This window comes from Copadichromis virginalis, linkage group LG13 (genome assembly GCF_057382275.1).
Source record: "Copadichromis virginalis isolate Kocher_CV1m ecotype Utaka linkage group LG13, C_Virginalis_male_GT1.1, whole genome shotgun sequence".
Lineage (NCBI taxonomy): Eukaryota > Metazoa > Chordata > Actinopteri > Cichliformes > Cichlidae > Copadichromis > Copadichromis virginalis.
In genome coordinates this window covers 19,406,479-19,419,573 of record NC_140630.1, presented here as the reverse complement: position 1 = coordinate 19,419,573, position 13,095 = coordinate 19,406,479, and the positions used below count along the sequence as shown (strand labels likewise).

Genomic DNA, 13,095 nt, shown 5'->3' with positions numbered 1-13,095 from the left:
ATATATGCGAGATTAATGGTTGGGAGTAGGGAGCATTATTGAATTACTGTTATGATCTGATAAAACAATAATAGTGAGTGATTGTAGGTCAGTGTTTAAAGTCAAGGTTGAGCCACAAAATATTACAAAAGTCTTGCCGTTTGTAAATCTGTGGGAAAAAGGAACAGCCATACTCTCTCAGGATACCTCTATTGTGTAATGCTGAAAGGGTCAGGGTTCACACACACACACACACACACACACACACACACACACACACACACACACACACACACACACCCCCCTCTCATGGGAAGTAGCTGGCAAAGAGGGCTGCTTAGAAGAACAATGCTAATGTGTGTTCAGTCTGTGGAAACACAGGAAATAATAAATATGGCTGTGTGTGTAAGCCCAAGCTTAGTTTCTTTATTATAAGACATCAAGCAGTATTTTTGAAGGACAACACTAAAGCTGATTTATTAGATAAAAAGGTCCAAGTCAGAGAAAACATTACCAAAACACTTCAGTATAAATATCCATATGTGCAGTAAAGATTTTCATACAAAATGTGAATATATTAATAGAAGATATCAAAACAGTGATGCACTTAGTTGTAAAAATATTGACAGAATAGATGATACAAAGTGGTGACTCACTTTTTCTCCTTTACCTCTACATTCACTAAAGTATCTGGAACTATTCCCATACTAAAACAACAATCATTAGTGTTGCACCCGCCCATTCCCCTTACACATCAGCACGCGCTTATAGAAACAATCATGCTCTGTCATCAGTGTGAGCTCTGTCTTCAAGCTGATGCAGTATCATAGATTTCAGGGCACTGTACCTGCAGAGGTGGGGAAAAGAAACACTTGAATAAAGGCTTTGTGTTGCATGTTCACACTTAAACCCAAATACATATTCATTTATTACTGAAGAGTGGTATTATTTTAATGAAAAGACTGAACAAAGAATGTGTTATGAATGACTTGTTCGTCAGACTGTCAGTGGAGCTTAGCTACTTAGAACACAAATCCTAAAAAAGAATACAGGTTGAGACAATTTGATGCAAGTTAACTGTAACCATGAAAGGCACAGTTGCGATTCCATCACTGACTTGTAGTAATTCATGGAAACGTTATCCCAACCTTAAACCTGATCTTAACATTGCAATGTAATATTTTTCTTATGATGATGTGCCTTTTGTCTCCAGAAGAGAAGCAAGTCTGAGAGTCTGTTTACCACGGAACTGTGTAAACAGACTCATAAGGCCACATGAGTCATAAAAGTACATACAATGTCAGGCTTAGTAGGCTGAAATCTCAGTCATATGAGGTGAAAGATTATATAAGCTTGCAAACAATAAACCGTGACACTGTCCTTAACTGAAGAGTGACTGCCTTGTTTTGATTCAGTAATACTGACAGGAAACATGCATATTGGCTCCACATCATGAAATAAATCAGTCGAGATTTACAACATTTATGAGAGGAGAGACTCTTGACTTACTTTTTGGTCAGTTTGATTATTTCACGTTCCTCTTCCTCTTTCAGTTTTTCTACAAAGCTGTCTAAAACGGGAATCTCAAACTTTATGTACTGGGCAACCTGGAAAAAGATAAATTCAAACGTATCATTTTGAGGGAGAACTATCCACAAATAAATGTTACACAAAACAAAGCTTTTTTCCTTTCCCCTGGTTTAGCACTAAGATGGCAGAAAGCACTCATTACTGTTATTTATTGTATTCTTGTGCTTTTCAGTGCAACTGATATATTGTTTGCTTTTATGGAAAGGTCTGCATTTTGTGTGAGAGTGAATATTGCGACTGGAATCTGCTGCAATTGTGGCCCATATACATAGCCAAATAGATGAATACCTGTAACTTGTGCACTTTGTGTTCACACCTGCAGGAGTAATTGGGGTGTCTGCATCCCATTCTTTTTTATTCTTTCTTAACTTCATTGAGATGTATAGATATAGTATACATAATATAGATGTATAGATATTTGTTTACCCATTATTTGGGACTCTAATCCTAATTTATACTCTGTTTAAAAAAAAAAAATTAATAAATATGACATTTACTGTTCATTATTAAATTGTTGTTTTGCCTGCAGGGAGCTCAGAAAATGGATATTTATCGTGTTATTTTAAATTTTCCCAGACATAGCATAACATACACTTTTTTGCAGAAAGTGATAATCAAACTGCTAAACCAAATGCACACTCTTAGCACATAACACAAACAAAATAAAATATACTTTAAACTACAAATACTTAAATCAACAAATATTTATTCCAAGAAAAAAAAGCCCTCAACTTTATTTGAAATAATCAACTGAACACGTATTGAACAGTTTTTCAGTTGTCTTAATACAAATTGTCAAAAGTCACTTCTGTGTTTTACCCAGAGAAAATTGGGAATAAATATTACTTTGGCATTTTGTTTAAAACACTAATCTTTTAAAAACTATAAGATGACACGACAATAATAAAAGGACATGTCAATGAACAATGAACCGAAATCAGACAAGTGAGATTTGGCTTTAAGTTATTATTTTAAATAAAGGTAAAACTTTTGTTTACTTGTGGAAAAATAGTGTTGCCTTTCTTAATTTAGAGTGATTCAAATGATAGACTATTTGGGGAATGTACCGAGCAGCAACCTTATTTATATTACAGTGTTGTCACAGATTTAGTCATGTTAGCCATTGTTACATCAGTCCCTAAACAGGAAATCTTTTCTCAGCTTGCTAATTATAACCCAACTGTCTATCATTGAGCCATTGTTTTGTTGTGCGTCTACAGAAAAAAGAGAAAAGAAAAAAAAAGAAGTCATGTGCACAAGATAAAAGAAGAGTAGTGGCACTAAGCCCATCCTCACATCATATGTGACTTCCTCTCCCAGGTCTGCCTCTGTGATAAAGATCTTGGAAATTTTCTCACAGGGTCCATAAAGTACACGTGTCACCAGTGGGTATTCACCAACCCTCAGTCGTGTCCTTTCTGCAAGGTCATAAGCAAAGACACACACACACACACACACACACACACACACACACACACACACACACACACACACACACACACACACACACACAAAATAAAAAAAACAAACAAATTAATTAAAAAAAAACAAACAAAAAACAACAACACAGATTGAAAGGTCTCACTTACCACCCGACTCATGCACCATGTAAAGAACAAACTCCTCAGCTTTATTCTCCACCTTAGAAGACAGAAGTATTAAGGCAGGCATAGAAAGCTTTTAGTTCAAAAACAATGTTGCTGTTATGCCAGCAGGTTAGAAGGACTGGTTTCCTTGAGTATGCTGCCTATGAAACTGTAGCTGTCTCCAGGCTAGCACTGTGCGTTTGTCAGTGGCAAGATCCAGTTTACCACTGATTTACCGAAATGATCACCCATGATAATAACGGCTTACTTCACTCACATTTTCAAGTATATAAAATTTATCAAATGAATACATTAATAAGGTAAATACTTGATTTTAATCAACTTGAAGTGAGACCAGTATCTTTATTGCTCACCCTAAACTTGTGTAGCAGCAGGTTCAGGACTTGGCCAGTTGTCATGGTGCTGTTTACTCTTACGTTAGTGACTGAACCATAGGCTGGAGTAAAAACAGATGTCTGGAACACAATAATGGAAAAATTCACAACAGAAAATGCCCATGTAGAATACAGAGTACTAGTAGAGGCGCTTTGCTTCATCAACACTTCAGTATGGATTCCTAGGCTTGAGTGCCCTGGACATTTTCCACAGGAAGTCTAAAACAGAAAGGAAATCTCTCACTATGTACCTGGACTCTGTTCAAAAACAACATGCACTTACAGTGGGGCAAAAAAGTATTTAGTCAGCCACCGATTGTGCAAGTTCCCCCACTTAAAATGATGACAAAGGTCAGTAATTTGCACCAGAGGTACACTTCAACTGTGAGAGACAGAATGTGAAAAAAAAATCCATGAATCCACATGGTAGGATTTGTAAAGAATTTATTCGTACATTAGGGTGGAAAATAAGTATTTGGTCACCTCAAACAAGGAAAATCTCTGGCTCTCACAGACCTGTAACGTCTTCTGTAAGAAGCTTTTCTGTCCCCCACTCGTTACCTGTATGAATGGCACCTGTTTGAACTCATCATCTGTATAAAAGACACCTGTCCACAGCCTCAAACAGTCAGACTCCAAACTCCGCCATGGCCAAGACCAAAGAGCTTTCGAAGGACACCAGGAAAAGTATTGTAGACCTGCACCAGACTGGGAAGAGTGAATCTACAATAGGCAAGCAGCTTGGTGTGAAAAAATCAACTGTGGGAGCAATCATCAGAAAATGGAAGACATACAAGACCACTGATAATCTCCCTCGATCTGGGGCTCCACGCAAGATCTCATCCCGTGGGGTCAAAATGATCATGAGAACGGTGAGCAAAGATCCCAGAACCACACGGGGGGACCTGGTGAATGACCTGCAGAGAGCTGGGACCAAAGTAACAAAGGTCACCATCAGTAACACACTACAACGGCAGGGAATCAAATCCCGCAGTGCCAGACGTGTTCCGCTGCTGAAGCCAGTGCATGTCCAGGCCCGTCTGAAGTTTGCCAGAGAGCACATGGATGATACAGCAGAGGATTGGGAGAATGTCATGTGGTCAGATGAAACCAAAGTAGAACTTTTTGGTATAAACTCAACTCGTCGTGTTTGGAGGAAGAAGAATACTGAGTTGCATCCCAAGAACACCATACCTACTGTGAAGCATGGGGGTGGAAACATCATGCTATGGGGCTGTTTTTCTGCCAAGGGGACAGGACGACTGATCTGTGTTAAGGACAGAATGAATGGGGCCATGTATCGTGAGATTTTGAGCCAAAACCTCCTTCCATCAGTGAGAACTTTGAAGATGAAACGAGGCTGGGTCTTCCAACATGACAATGATCCAAAACACACCGCCCGGGCAACAAAGGAGTGGCTCCGTAAGAAGCATTTGAAAGTCCTGGAGTGGCCTAGCCAGTCTCCAGACCTCAACCCCATAGAAAATCTGTGGCGGGAGTTGAAAGTCCGTGTTGCTCGGCGACAGCCCCAAAACATCACTGCTCTCGAGAAGATCTGCATGGAGGAATGGGCCAAAATACCAGCTACTGTGTGTGCAAACCTGGTAAAGACCTATAGTAAACGTTTGACCTCTGTTATTGCCAACAAAGGTTATGTTACAAAGTATTGAGTTGTATTTTTGTTATTGACCAAATACTTATTTTCCACCCTGATTTACGAATAAATTCTTTACAAATCCTACCATGTGGATTCATGGATTTTTTTTTCACATTCTGTCTCTCACAGTTGAAGTGTACCTCTGGTGCAAATTATTGACCTCTGTCATCATTTTAGGTGGGGGAACTTGCACAATAGGTGGCTGACTAAATACTTTTTTGCCCCACTGTATTGTATCTGAGAGACTGATGCAGGAACACAGTGTAACCCCTTTTTTTCTCCTCCCTGTGGCACATTAATGAAATGAGATCACAGCTGGCTATTGTAAAACTCAGCAAAAGCACAGGCACACCCACACAGGAAAGCACTGCCCCTCTGCACCTGGAGATGTGTCAACAACCAGAAACATTAACGGGTGTACTGTTATGCGTGTTCTGTTTATGTACCTTATGGTTGTAGAAGTGGCCGTTGATTGAGAACCTGTGTGTGCGCAAGCGCTGCAGGTCTCTGGCAGTGTGAGTCTTTGACCTCCTCTGAACACGCATGAAGGAAGCATCACTCCTGGTCCTGAGTAGCTGAGGAGAGTCATCCTCATCCTGACCACCCACGTCACCACCTCATTGAGGGAGACACATAAAGAAAAAACACACCTGTTTTAACACAGGTACATTGATTCAACTGCAAATACCTAATCACCAAATAAGGTAGGAGCAGCTCCTGATTAGGCATAGAGAAATAGTCCAGAGAGCCTTATTAAGTTCAAAACCAACCACAACATTTAAGTGACTTTGAACGTGACACGGTTGTTGGTGCCCGAGAAGACGGTCTGCGTATTGCAGAAACTACTGATCTATTGGGATTTCCCCATAGAACCATCTCTAGGGTTTGCAGAGAACACTCCATAAAAGAGAAATATCCAGTAAGCAGCAGGTAAAAATGCCTTGTTTATGTCAGAGGTCAGTGGAGATTCGGCAGACAGCTTTGAACTGAAAGGAAGGGAATAGTAACTCAATTAAGCACTTGTTACAACCAAGGCATGCAGAACATGTTGAATCTCGAAGCAACAGCAGAGGACAACAACAGGTGCCATTCCTGTGAGCTAAGAACGGGAAACTGAGGCTACGGTTTACACAAGCTGACCAAAATTTGACAATAGAAGACTGGAAAAATGTTGCCTGGTCTGATGAGTCAGTGTTTGTTGCAAGATTCAGATAATATAGCGAGAATTTGGTGTAAATGACATTAAAGTACGAATCAATCCTGCCCTGTATTAACCCCTCAGGCTGCTGGTGGTGGATTGTCAGGGTGGATATTTCTTTGGTGCGCTTTGGGCCCCTTAGTGGCAACTGAGCAGGTGACATTTAAACCTGAGTTTTGTTGATAATCATGTCTGTCCTTTTATGGCAACAGTGTACCCATCTTGTGATAGTTGCTTCCACCAGGATAACGTACTATGTCACGAAACCTAAATCGTGTCAAACTGGTGTCTTGAACATATCAGTGAGTTCACTGCACTCTCTGCAGTCACCAGATCTCAATCCCATAGAGCACCTTTGGGATGTGGTAGGCAGGAGAGTTGTGGATGTACAGCCAATAAACCTGCAACAACTGTGTGTTGCTATCATGTCAATATGGACCAAAATCTCATAATTGTCTCTAGCACCCTTCTGGATAAAGAATTAAAGCCGTTCTGAAGGCAAAAGGGGGTCTAATCCAGTAATGGTTATACTGGCTTAGACCTCCTTTTGGGATAATAAAGTGGACAGTGAGTGTAGATTCAATAGCCTGTGCTTCATACTGACATTAAATGTAACATTAAAATATGTGAACAATCATTTTGGGGTTAGGGGAGAACATATTTCATACATTTATATCCAATAAAAACTATTCATCTGCTGACACATTCTTTTTACATGAGCAGCAGCAGCAGCAGCCTAGTTTTCACCCTGTGGTATTTTCTTCCCAATTATGAGACAATTATTAGCATCAATAAGTAAAATGATTTCTTGATTTGTTATCAGCACCCTTGTTCAGTTAATTTTTTGAAAGCAATTTATATAGTTCAATAAATACAATAATGTCCAGGATTTTTCCAATAATCAATCATAAATCAAACAGCTATTAATATGGTGTTAAAGTCAGACAAATCTTGCTCCTCAGAGCTAGCTCTGACAAATCAGTGTTACACTACAAGTTAACAAGAGTTTTCCAAATTAGCTTTTGAGACTCTCACCAGTACACTACAACTCTACAATCACAATCTAACAAAACTTATAACAGTAAAAAGTAGATCATATAGTATTAGTTGTGAATATTCATTTTTTCTTCCATATATTTTTTAATTTTGTCATATAATGGGGACCACATCACCACTGTATGACAAAATGTTAAACCACTGATTCAGTGGTGATTCATGCTGCGTTGTTTACCTTTAGTCATAAGGTGCTTCTGTGAGAAAACAGATGCTATCAAAACCGCTTAGTGATGGCTTTGAGGCCTTTCTAACAAGTCTAACTGGTTATTTATAGAGCTGGTGATCTGATTTCAGTGGCATCTCTTGATCGTATGTGCCCAACATGTGAGTCTACCTTACCAAAGTGCTTAATGAAGCACTTGTGGGACCATAATCTCCTTCAGTAGGTGTGTAATCTGAACTAATCCAGCACGTGTGTGTGTGTGTGTGTGTGTGTGTGTGTGTGTGTGTGTGTGTGTTTGTGTTTGTGTGTGTGTGTGTGTGTGTGAGAAAGAGAATAGCCGCACGTGTTTCAAACTCACCTGCTGGTCCGGTTTCTCGGTCAAGCGAGTTATTATTAGACTCTGCTGACACCTGCTTCGCCACGGTAAATCTGCCGTTTTTGTAGAAGACAAACGAAGGGAAAAGTTTTTAAACCTCGAACACCAAGCGTATCATATTTGATACATGAGTTTTTATGTTATCTTTACATTATCAGTGTGATGTTAGCAGTGTGCAGTTAAATTGCACAATACATATTTAAGCCATACGTTGCACAAAAATGTCAGACGTAGCAATTTTTAAACTGTAGTATGATACAAATACAATAGAAATTACAAGTCAAATCTGCAAATTGATAGTTACTTTTTTAATGTTAGACATTTCCATAAACATTCCAGTTTTAAAAATGAGAATTTTCTCGCACCTAATGTCATAGTTCAGGCTTTTACAAGGTTAATGTATCTTTACAGTTTATGTGAAGTTATTGTATTTACCTTGTTCTGAACTGGTGAGATGTGATTGAAAGCCTTAAGTAAGCAATGGATTTACATTTTTGCAGACGGCTAGATGAGCAGATTAGCATCTTTCAGATAATTATGATGCTACAGTAAAAAGAGGATTAGCTTAGCTTAGCTCAAAAGTAGAATAATTGTTTTAATTATTCTGAGTATTGATGAAACTGCCAATCATTCTCTTCAGAAACATATCATTGGCTTTTGGCTTCAAAGTGCTTAGAAATGGACTGAAATTAGAAGCTGGCATCTTAATTAGGTCGTTATACCTGCTGAAACGAAATCTTTCATTGTCATCATACATCTGAAGTCTTATTGGTCGACATAGACCCCAGTAGATGTTCAGCAGCCCTTCAAGAACAAACTCTCCATCCTCCTGCATACAGACACAAACACACGTATGACAACAAATTATCAGCAGTCATTGTCAGAGGGGATATCCTGCTGGCCTGCAGCCACCATGGTTTAATATCAGGTGTACGTGCTGGGACATTCGCTCACAGCTGCAGGGTGAGCTCTGTCATCTCTCAGAAACTGTGGAAAAAAGGGCGTGTCACACAATCCTTTTTACAAGAATGAATCACGTCTGGGAGGGCCGAAATGGAACAAAGTCTTAATAACTGCTGTGGGTCACGTACACGCAGGGGGCGAGTTTGTTGTTTTTGTTGAGAAAAAAAAAAGTGAAACTCTAAAATTAGAATAGATTGGAAACTATGCCGTACGTGCTTTGGATGTAGAAAACAAAACAGTTTGCTTTTACAGCTAAATGCAAAACACAAAAGGCAGAACTAAAGCAGAAATCAAGGGCCTTCGGCGTGTTAACGTGAAAAATAAATCCAGAGGTTCAACAACAAGTCAAGGTTTATGTGCTTTGTATTAAAGCTAGATCAATGATAAATCAGATACCACACATCTGTGACTGTGATAACAGCCATCCACCACACTTTTAGGACGTCTGCTTGCCTGAAACAACTTGTTATATCATCACTATAACTAATTCATTACCCAGAAATACAATAAATATCATTTAACAGATTTGCTGAGGGGAAAAGCTGATGAATCAAATTATTATGCAGTTTCAACAGCAAAGTAACACAGATAAGAAATAATTCCTAATTCTCAGAAGCCCAACTGCTCAGCTGACACCAGTAAAACCAACAAGCATCGATTTTTAAAGTATAATTTTTATGTAATAAAAAGTAAAATCATTGGAAAAGGCTGAATATATCTGGAATTCATAAGTCACAGAGAATTTTAAATGTATGCAAGTTTTGACATTTCAATTTACATACATTCCAATAAGATTGAATCATTTCCACTGAAATGTAATAAATTTTAATGGATTCTTCTAATTAAGGAGGTGTTACATGCAAACATGTGGCTTCACTGAGCTCAAACAGATTAATTATTAATTAAACAAGAACAAAACAATTCATATTAGAGGGCAGATATTTTATGTACTTTTTGAGCAGCTTGCATGTGATGCATCCTCGTGTATGCTCTGCTTTCATGCATTTCACTTGTGTGCATGAGACTGATTGTTGAAGTAACCACATGATGAACAATTTTTACAGGCGTCTGAGCCGTTACAGACATAATCCTCATGTTTTGTTTTTTTAAACTTTTAATGAGTTGATTTGCATTGAAAATGTGTGCGTTTGTGTATTTTTTTCTGTTGGTTTTATAACAAGGGATCAGGAGGAGGCATAATGGTTGGAAATGACTGAAAGAATAATTATGCTTGTTTTCATTTTCATAATGATAACAATCATAAATGTTAAAGAGTGGAAAGAAGAGACAGAAAGTGGATTTCTGGAGGCGCTCACGGGGCTTCATTGTTTTGGAAATATAAACATTCAGTGCAGCTGCACCACTGAACCTCGCTGACCCACCACTCCTGAGTTTCCTGAACAGGCATGAACACACCCTCAAGTGCACGCACACAAATTCACACAGATGCGAGTTAGGTCAGCTGAGCTATTTTTGGAGCTAGCGGTTAATCACTCTGCTGCAGCGTGCCTCTATAAAGGCTGGATACACACTCCAGTCCACTCAGACTCAACTGCAAAGACTGGACATCACTTCTATTTCTCTCTGCATGTCAAACCTACAACACAAGTATCAAAGGTGAGAATGATTCCTCTTTTACTTCTTCATTATTAGCTGTTCCTCAGGACTACAAATGAATTATCCCCACAAGTTATTTTTAGAGAAATCCTAGCAGTGTATTCAACATTAACTAAAGAGTTATAAAATTAAGTTAATGATTTGGAAGTAATTATTTTCAGGAAACAATACAGAATAAGGAAAGGGGGAAACATCTTTCAGTTTAGCTCCTGTTTTTAAATTTAAAAAAATGGTAATGAGTGTAATTAGAGATGTTTACAGATTATGTCAGATGTTTTAGCAGCACAGTTATAAGTTGTCAAATATTAGAAATTACAGCTATAATCTGTATTTCTTTTGATTTTTTCTTGAAAAGAACCCCCTTCCCAGAGTCTAATTATTTTATTGTTCCTCTCCGCTGCAGCATGAAACGCAGACAGTTGTTGCTGTCTCTGCCTCACTTGCCAACCATTACCGAGACACTTGAGGACTTGCCTGTCAACCCTTCATCCTCCCAGTCCACCCAGAGCTCCCAGTCTCTAGAGGACTACATGACCAGCATCCAGGCTCTTGCCCGACCTGTTGAGGCCCCAAGCTACGGCCCTGTCAGACTCCAGAGGACCCCCAGGCTGCGGCAGTTCTCAAAGGCTCAGATGAAGCTCTCAGTTTCTGCCTCAGCACCTCGCGGGTCTCCGCGCACATTAAGGACTTCCAGACCTTCCAGTCTGAATCTAAACAGCAGCACAGAGGATTTTTCCCTCAGGATGAGCAGAGAACGTGACTGCAAGGGAAAGGACCCAGTAGACTGGCTGTTTGGACAGATAAGGACTTAAAGAGAGGTTTGTTTGTTGTTGTGGGAAACCCTGGAGGTACTTTGGAGTATCCAAACAAGGAGCCACAGGAGGAAGTGAACTGCTGGTATTTGCTCAGTGATAAAATCTCTATGTGACTCATGAGCAAAACGAAGACTTATTTATTTTCCTGCACTTCTACATGTTTACATAAAGGAATATTTTGTTAAGATGTAAAGGCTATAGTTTGCAATAAAATAGTAAAATAATCAACAGAATCTGAAGTAGCATGTTTTTGTTTCTGAGATTAATCCACAAAGAAGATGATGACTAAAAAACCCTCTTTTTTGTGTGTCAAGTCACACTCTCTAAAAACAAAAAAACCTCTTTAAACGTCTGAGATCTTTTGATAGACTTTTTTTTGGTTTTCTGTCAAATTAAACCCTACTTATTAAAAAAGGTAGATGATCCTAGTCTACTGACAATAACAACAATTGTTATTTGCATCCATAGTGTGAGAGGTTGTGTCCGCAGGCAAGCAGCACATATTTTAGTCAAACCCTGTTACAGAAAGAATTTTACTCTGTACTTCATCTACACTATATAACAGAGGTAAACATTTTAAAACAACACTTGAATGAGTAAATTCTAAATCTGAAATCATTCTTATAGCAGACCAACTCTCCTGCTAAAATAAACAGACACTCATGTGATCATGTGATCAACAGTCAAACACCCACTGATGACATCTGGAAAGTAATGGAGTGAAAAAAGGGAAGGAGTGACATTTTTCACACTCTATGGACAAATATACACTACTAATCTAAACCAATATTAAAATAGTACATTACATGTTTTTTTTTAAAGTATTGATAGCTGATATATAAAAATATGAAAGTCAGCATTCTGCAGGAGCATCTATTTAATGCTGATACTTCTGTCAACTGAATATTCTATTTTATTCAGTGTTATAATAAATATAAATATAGTGAAATATTGTGCAGTATCATACCAAAGCTACAGCTGTAGTTAAAATGACATCCTTTGACCTACTGCAACAAAAGATATAGTAACAACATTTGTAGTAAAATGCTTACATATTAAAACATCACTGGTGATGATCCAAAGAATATAACATGTAATTATATTTAAAGATAAGTAACTATTTTATAGAAGTCCCAAAAGGTTTATTCCATTCACCTGGACGTAGAGTTTTCAGTTGGAAGAACGTTTGGTCCAGATGAACAGAAACAACTTTCTGGGATTTCCTTAACCGGATGTTAGAACATGGATTAAGATATTCTATAGAAAGCATTTTAGTGAGTGTCCCGCCCCCAAGTAAATTCTAATGATAATAATTTTTATGCACGACTTGTAAATGGTCCATTAAATTTTTTTTTTTGACTGTGCTTCAACTTAAGTTCAAACTTCTTCCATCACAGCTACAAATCTACCAGGATGATTCCTCCCCCGTCTCCGTTGACCTCTTTTAGTCTCAGCATGCTAGTGACATCCAGCGGTGAGAAATGGGGCTACATTTCAAAACCTGGATTCGGCCACTAGAGTGCGCTATATACTCACTGACGGACACCGGAGGTTAATAGAGCAATATTATATACCAACCAACCTACCACTCCTGTGCAACGTTCAGGAGTGGCTGAAGTGAGCCCAGTGTTTACTTAGATCAGGCTGAAACCGTTGCACCATACAACAGTGTGGTAGCCTTTATAGTCTGAAAAATACAC

The 13,095-nt window shown here is 38.6% G+C and overlaps 2 protein-coding genes across 3 annotated transcripts in view; one reads left to right on the top strand and one right to left on the bottom strand.

Moving 5' to 3' along the window:
- Positions 1 to 317: 317 nt before the first annotated feature.
- rassf4a (Ras association domain family member 4a) overlaps positions 318 to 13,095 on the bottom strand; it is a 28,304-nt gene continuing 15,526 nt past the window's right edge. For both annotated transcript variants that reach the window (XM_085477820.1, XM_085477821.1), the window contains exons 4-11: positions 8,723 to 8,829; positions 7,983 to 8,053; positions 5,654 to 5,823; positions 3,530 to 3,631; positions 3,159 to 3,210; positions 2,866 to 2,987; positions 1,489 to 1,586; positions 318 to 826 (exon numbers count right to left, since the gene is read on the bottom strand). In XM_085477820.1, coding sequence (XP_085333946.1) covers positions 757 to 826; positions 1,489 to 1,586; positions 2,866 to 2,987; positions 3,159 to 3,210; positions 3,530 to 3,631; positions 5,654 to 5,823; positions 7,983 to 8,053; positions 8,723 to 8,829 — 792 coding nt within the window. In that variant the 3' untranslated portion in view covers positions 318 to 756. The remainder of the gene's footprint in view (positions 827 to 1,488; positions 1,587 to 2,865; positions 2,988 to 3,158; positions 3,211 to 3,529; positions 3,632 to 5,653; positions 5,824 to 7,982; positions 8,054 to 8,722; positions 8,830 to 13,095) is intronic.
- On the top strand, positions 10,496 to 11,823 carry LOC146695562 (protein DEPP-like). Its single transcript, XM_085477825.1, has 2 exons — positions 10,496 to 10,580; positions 10,984 to 11,823. The coding sequence occupies exons 1-2, from the start codon at positions 10,552 to 10,554 to the stop codon at positions 11,390 to 11,392; spliced, it is 438 nt and encodes a 145-aa protein (XP_085333951.1). The 5' UTR covers positions 10,496 to 10,551; the 3' UTR covers positions 11,393 to 11,823.